We start from the raw sequence: 7,239 nt of genomic DNA, 5'->3' as shown, positions 1-7,239 counted from the left end.
CTGGGGACGGGCAGGGACAATGCCTTTGTGCTGGGGGGCTGGGGCGGCCGTCCCGCCGCGCTTCCTCCGCTAGGTGTGGCGCTGGGCTGCGCGGGATGCTCGGGGGGGAAGCCAGGGGCCGGGCTGGGGTCAGCCAGCTGCCAGCTCCGTAAAACTGTGGAGGGAATGAAAAAAATAATAATTAAAAAACACACAACTCCAGAGGCTGTGTGCTGGACTGGGGTCCAGCTTGCCTGGTTCCAAGGGCAGCGAGGAGGGCATGGGGAGAGGGCACTGAGCGGGTCACCGGCTCCATCTGGGGATGCCCAGAGCTTCCTCCCTGCTGCAGCTGCAGGTGTGGCTGGTGAGGAGCCCCTGGGTCAGCAGCACCCCATGTTCCAGCCCTGTGGGCAGCAGGGAGAAAGGAGGGCTTTATCCCCCTCCCAGGAAAGCTGAGCCAGGCACAGACCCTGCAGCTTCACCCCACACCTGGGTTAGGGGCTCTCACTCCTGGAGTGCAACTCTGTGGCGCTGGCTGTGGGGACACCAAGGGGAACAAAGCAGGGTGGCATTGTCCTTGAGGGCAGGCTCCTCCCGGGATATTTTGGGTGCTTTGCACACAGGCATTTCTGCATCCAGGCATTTTTGTGTGCTTTGTATACTGCTCCATCCCCCTCAGCTCTCCTTCCCCTCTCTCTGTGCTTTGCCTCCTCCAAAACCATGCCACACTCCATGGCTCTTCATCCCATTCCTTTTTTTCCTATTTGTTTCCTTTTTTGCTTTTTTTTTTTTCCATTTTTTAATTCGTTTTTTTTCCCTTAATGATTTCCTAATGATGCAGAACCAACAGCAAATGCACTATAAGACCAGGTTTGCAGACCAAATGCAAGGCTGGGTCTCATGGGAGCTTGAGGGTCAAAGTGCCTGGCTTTGCTCCATGGTCAGGAGCTCTCAAATGATCCCATTACAACAGGGACAGCAGCACCACCCTGATCTCTGCCCCCTGCAACAGGCAGAGCATCCTGAGCCCAGGTCTGGAGTGGCTGCACAGGGCAGTGTGGATGACATGAGGCTCTACCTCCCTTGGGCAGGGTTTGTCCCAGCTCTTAACACCATTCCAGGGCTAGGAAAATCAGAGCTGCCCCCACTCCCACCCTGCTGCAGCTCATCCCCACCCCATCCCAAATGCCAGCTGGTGCCACCAGGTCCAGCCCCAGCTCCAGGGTGGCTCTGAGCCCACCTGGAGGCCAAGGATTGTGCCAGGGCCGTGGAGGAGGCACAGAGAGGATGTGATCAGGGAAAGCACCACATGCTTGGCTGAAGCCTGGGAGAAGGAGATGTCCCCATCAGCTGCTCAAACTGATTGCCCCAAAGCCTCCTCACTTCACTCCACAGGCTGCCTCAGGTCCCAGCCTGAGAGTCCCCAGATCCCCCAGCACCCACCTTGCTCCTCCCAGAGCAGGGACAAAGAGCCAAAGCCTGCAGGGGCTCTGCTCTGGATGGCAGCAGGGACTGCTTCTCCACCAAAGCAGTGCTCCAGCTCCCTCTGCATGGGGGAGAGAGGAGAGGAGACTCCTTGCAGCTGTGTGGGCTCTCCTGTGGACTGGTGCTGATTTGCACTTTCAAAATTTTAATAAGAAGCTCCAGAAACATGAAGGAAATCTCGCCCGAAACCTCTGTCGCTCCTGGTTGACGATTGAAGAATAAGTGAGACAAGATTTTTTAAATATTTTTTTTATTTTTTAGAGGCCTTTGTTTTGTTTAGGGTTAACAGCAGATCGGCTTGTCCAAATCACTTCCAGACACACAGAAACCATGGCATGCAATACCCCACGGCTGTGAGAGGCTGGAGCTGGGCTCTTGCGCAACCCAGCGCCCCAAGTCTTCCTGAGGCTGAGGTTCACATTTCAGCCTGGGGTCTGGGGCATGTCCACAGCCAGAGAGGGCCTGGGGGCAGCTACCCGGGGCTGGCACATCTCTCCCAAGTCAGCCCCATTGCCCTGGGGGTTTCAGGGGGCAGGCACGGTGTGCCAGGCTTTGGATTGCAAATGGATCCCGTGTAACTCCAGTGCAGGAAGGACCTTCAGACCACCTGGGCTGACCCTTGGCACTGCAAATCCCCTCTGGATGGCAGCCAAGCCAGTGGAGCAGTGACCTGGTGGCAGGGGACGTGCTGCTTTGCTGTGGCTGCCGATGGCAGCGTGCTGTGGGCACCCAGCCGTGCCCAAGGCACACAGCGACGGCACAGCCGTGCCAGCCCCTGCAGGGTGGGCTTGGCCACCATCACCTGGCTGACACTGAACCCCCCGTTCCTCAGCAGTCCCTAGAAAACACAATGCTTTTCGTGTAAAACTCGAGAAGCCGTTTCTGTGCCTGACGCTGAAATTCCCACAGAAAATTGCCAGGGAAAGAGGGCTCACCCCTGCCTTCACCCCAGGGCTGCTCCCAGCCCCGGATGGGGAACGCTGGCCAAAAAACACACACCGAGTCAGCCATAAGAAAATAAACGCCGAGCCCTGAACATCCCTGTGCTGCTGCACACAGCCTGGCAGGCAAAGCTGAGCGCTTCCCTGCTTCCCTGCCTCCCTGATCCCTGCTTCCCTGCTCCCCTGCCTCGGCATCACTGGTGGCAGGGGGCGAGGGCAGGGCACAGCAAGCCGAAAAGGGGCTCGCAAATAGAAGAGAAAAAAAATACACAAAAACATAAAGAAGACATAAATAAAGACCGAGAGAAAGAAAGACAGGAAAACAGAAAGAGAGAGAGAAAGAGAGAGAGAGAGAGAAAGAGAGAAAAAAAGAGAGAAAGAAAGAGAGAAAGAAAGAAAGAAAGAAAATTAAAGAAAATTTTTAAAAATTAGAAAGAATGAGAGAAAAATGTAACAACCCTTCTCCTTGGACAGAAGGGAACGGGGCAGAAGCTTCCACACCGGTCCCAGCTCGGCCCTCCCCGGGTGGTTCTTCCTGCTGGTGCCTGGGGACGCCCCCCTTCCCTCCTCCTCCTCCTCCTCCCCCTCATCTCCTCCTCCTCTCCCTCTCCTCCTCCCCTCGCCCCGCTGATTGGTCCAGCCCGGCTATATTTTGCCCCTTCCAGCCCAGCATCATCCCAAAAGTTTTTTTTTGGGGGGAAAGGGGGGAAAAAACCAAAAAAAGATAGGAAAAAAAAAAAAAAAAAGAAAAGAAACCAAAACAAACGCAGACGAGCCCGAGTCCCCCGAAGGCAGGCGAGGGAAGCGAGCTGCGGGCGGCTGCTCGGCGGTGCTGGACCCGGTGGGACGCGGCAGGAATCCCGATTCTCTCTCCGGCACCCGCTCGGGTCGGACACAAAGTGCTGTCTAGCTGGAATGAATATATCTGAGTCTAACTACTGCCGAGAGGAGATATCGCAACCCCGGGGCGACTGTTCATGGGTCACCGCCGCCGTGCCGGCCGCTGAGCCCGGGCTCGCCTTCCCGCGCCCCCCGGGAGCCGCCTCCCCCGCCAGCCGCACGCCCAGCCCCGAGCCCGGCTTCGCCTTCGGCCCCGGCCCCGGCGGAGCGGCCCCCGGCGCGGCCCCCAGCCGCACCCCCAGCCCCGAGCCGGGCTATGGATACAGCCCCCCGGCCGGCCGCCCCGAGGGCAAGGCCGCCGAGGACTCCCGCATCCGCCGGCCCATGAACGCCTTCATGGTCTGGGCGAAGGATGAGCGCAAGCGGCTGGCGCAGCAGAACCCCGACCTGCACAACGCCGTGCTCAGCAAGATGCTGGGTGAGCGGGAGCGGAGCGGGAGGAGGGCTGGGGGCGCGGGGATGCGGGGAGCGGGGCTGGGGATGCGGGAGTGTGGAGCTGGGGTTGCGGGGATGCTGCGTTACGGGGCTGGGGATGCGGGAGTGTGGAGTTAGGGATGCGGGGATGCTGCGTTACAGGGCTGGGGATGCGGGCTGCAAGAGTACAGGGCTGTGGGATGCGGGTTTACAGAGCCAGGGACACGGGGATGTGGGGCTGGGGATCCAGGCTGTAAGGATACAGGGTTGTGGGATGGGGAGGATATTGAGCTGAGAGACAGGGATGCGGGAGTATAGGGCTGGGAATACAGCAATACAGAGATACAGGTCTGGGGATGATGCTGCGAGAGTGCAGAGTGCAGGGGTACCGAGCTCAGAATGTTGGGGTACAGGGCTGGGGGTGTACAGGATAGGCAGGTTTGGCTCTGATAGCCCAGGGCAGTGGGATGCAGGGCTACAGAGCTGGAGATGGGAACTGCTGAGGTACAGGGATTCAGGGCTGGGAGTGTGGGATGGAGCAGTACAGCGATTTGGGGTGTATGCTGAGAGTCCAGGGCTGTGGGATGCAGACTGCACAGATACAAGGCAGCAGGCTGTAGGATGCAAGGATATGGGGCTCTGCTAGCCAGGCTCCAAGGGTACAGGACTGTGGGATGCAGATTGCAAGGATATGAGGGTACAAGGATGGGGTGCTGTGGGATACCTGAGGGATGCAGGGCTATGGGCTACAAGGGTAAAGAGCTGCAGAACACAAGCTTTAGGGATGCGGGATGAAGGGATACCAGTTGCAGGTTGCAAGGATGCAGGGCTGCAGGGATGCGAGCTGTAAGGATGCAGGACTCTTGGATGGGACTCTTGGATGCAGGACTCAGGCTGTGGAATGTGGTGTTACATGTTGTGGGAATATGGGGCTGTGGGATGTGAGGATGTGAAGATACAGAGCTGCATGTACACAAGATGCAAGGAAACATCTCAGGGAAACAGGCTGAGGGATGCAGAGATGCAGGGCCGAGCGGTCCACAGCTGCAGGGATGCAGGATATGGGAATACAGGCTGCAGGATGCGGGATGCACGACTGTAGGATGCGGGATGTGGGAACACGGGAAGCAGGATATGGGTAAATGGAGCTGCAGGATGCGGGACTACGGGAAGCAGGATATGGCCAGACAGAGCAGCAGGATGCAGAGACACGGGGCTGCGGGGTGTGGGGATGTGGGATCCAGGATATGGTGCTGTGAGTTTTTGGGATGGGTGATTTGCTCTGCAGAGGTGCACGCTCTGGATGCGAGATGCAGGGAAGCAGGGACTGTGATCTGTACCAAGGGGCGGTGGGAGGCAGAATCCCCAGCCCTGGCAGAGGGGTTCCCATTCCATGCAGCCCCATTCTCCCACAGCACTGAGGTGCTGGGCACTGCTGGATTCTCCTTCTGGGACAAGGGAACAGCCTGGCTTGGGAACCCATTCCCCAGCCCTTCCTGCTGCCGGCAGTGAGACCCCGCTCAGGTGCCATGCCATCTGCAGGAGCCCTTCACCCCTGGGCTGCCTCTCCCTGGGTGCCCCCGTGCCCTGGCCAGTGCCAGGTGGCTGTGCCACTCTCACAGAGCTTCTCTTTCCTCTTCCAGGCCAGTCATGGAAAGCGCTGAGCGCCAGCGACAAGCGTCCCTTCGTGGAAGAGGCAGAGCGCCTGCGAATCCAGCATCTCCAGGATCACCCCAACTACAAATACCGCCCAAGGAGAAAGAAGCAAGCCAAGAAAATCAAGAGGATGGAACCCAATATCCTCCTGCATAACCTTTCCCAGCCTTGCAGTGACAACTTCAGCATGAGTCACCATGGCGGCAGCCAGCCGGGCCACCCCCAGCCTCCCCCACTTAACCACTTCAGAGAACTCCACTCCATGGGGTCGGATATTGAAAACTATGGCTTGCCAACTCCTGAGATGTCTCCCTTGGATGTCTTGGAACAGACCGAGCCGGCATTTTTCCCCCCGCACATGCAGGATGACTGCAACATGATGCCCTTTCGCAGCTACCACCACCATCACCAGATGGAGTTTCCCCAGGAGAAGTGCATGGGGCGGGACGTGGCCGTGCCCTACACTCAGACCCCCTCACACTTGGCCGACGCCATGAGGACTCCCCATCCCTCCAGCCTTTACTACAACCAGATGTGCTCAGGAACTCAGAATGGGCTTTCCGCCCACCTGGGCCAGCTGTCGCCCCCTCCTGAAGCCCACCACATGGAGAGCGTGGATCACTTGAACCAAACCGAGCTCTGGACAGACGTTGACCGCAATGAGTTTGACCAGTATTTGAACATGAGCAGGACTCGTCCCGAAGCCTCGGGCCTCCCTTACCATGTCTCCCTGTCCAAAGTGACTCCTAGAAGTATCTCCTGCGAGGAGAGCAGTTTGATATCTGCCCTGTCCGATGCCAGCAGTGCTGTTTACTATAGCCCCTGCATCACCGGTTAGGTTGACCCCACCATCCAATGCGTGCACCAGGAGAGCCCCGACTCTCCTCTAAAAAACAAAAAGCCATCCTCCTTTAACCACGAGCTCCATCATATTTAGAGTATCTCATTAAATGCATCGCTTTCTTGTTTGTTCTTTTTTTATTTTGATTTTTTTAAAATTTTTTTTAGAGACAGACCATGCTGAACTCACTGATATACCGTATAACTATATAACACAGATAGACGCCTTTCCCCGCCGTGCTCCCCGCTCCAGCCCTCGGCAGGGCACATCTCCAGCTCCCACCAGCTCCAAGGGGCATTTTCAAGTCAATTCCAGTAAATCCTGCCTGAAACAATCACACCAGGATGAGCCAAATTGTGACCTGTCCCCAGTATTTAACCCAAGGACAGGCAAACTTTTAGGGGGGAAAAAGCTTTTAGAAAGACTTTGCCGGGGCTGTTAAAGAGTCGGCGCCCATTAGGGGTGGGCTTTAGGACAGTTTTTACTGTATTCTCAGCAATATATTTTAATTGGGCAACAAAACTATATTTTTACTAAGCATTTTTATATATAAAATGGTATTTAATGTCTTTTGGGGTTTTTTTTATTAGACTTTTTAAAAAGAAATCAAGGGATATCCATGAGATCTAAAGCATTTATGTAGCAAAGCTGGATTTAAAGAAAAAAAAAAGGAAGGGGGGAAAAAAGGAGATATTTTGTGAAAAGGGAATGCTAATGTAAATATTGAGGAACAACTGACTGGAATTTTGTACAAAAGAAAAATATGACTGCAAACACTTTTATTGTCTAGAACTGTATGGAGAGCAAACTGTTTTATTCTGGTTAATTATTAAAACATCTTCATATAATTGTTCCCATCTTGTGTGCTTGTTGTGTGAACACATATTTTCCGCAAATACATGTTGTCCCAACCATTTCCAGATTTTTGTATCCGTTGATTAATGTTTTGACAACCTGGCAAATGTATTAATTTCCAAGCTGCTGCCCGCCCGCCCCGTCAGCCGCCTCGGGCTCCGCGAGCGC

The 7,239-nt window shown here is 55.6% G+C and overlaps 1 protein-coding gene across 1 annotated transcript; it reads left to right on the top strand.

Moving 5' to 3' along the window:
* Positions 1-3,085: 3,085 nt before the first annotated feature.
* Positions 3,086-6,952, top strand: SOX18 (SRY-box transcription factor 18). The gene is made up of 2 exons (XM_074553551.1): positions 3,086-3,723; positions 5,363-6,952. Exons 1-2 carry the CDS (start codon positions 3,321-3,323, stop codon positions 6,211-6,213), a joined length of 1,254 nt encoding a protein of 417 aa, XP_074409652.1. The 5' UTR covers positions 3,086-3,320; the 3' UTR covers positions 6,214-6,952.
* The last annotated feature ends 287 nt before the right edge of the window (positions 6,953-7,239 follow it).

This window comes from Zonotrichia albicollis, chromosome 17 (assembly GCF_047830755.1).
Source record: "Zonotrichia albicollis isolate bZonAlb1 chromosome 17, bZonAlb1.hap1, whole genome shotgun sequence".
Classification (NCBI taxonomy): Eukaryota; Metazoa; Chordata; class Aves; order Passeriformes; family Passerellidae; genus Zonotrichia; species Zonotrichia albicollis.
This window is presented reverse-complemented; position numbering and strand designations above follow the sequence as displayed.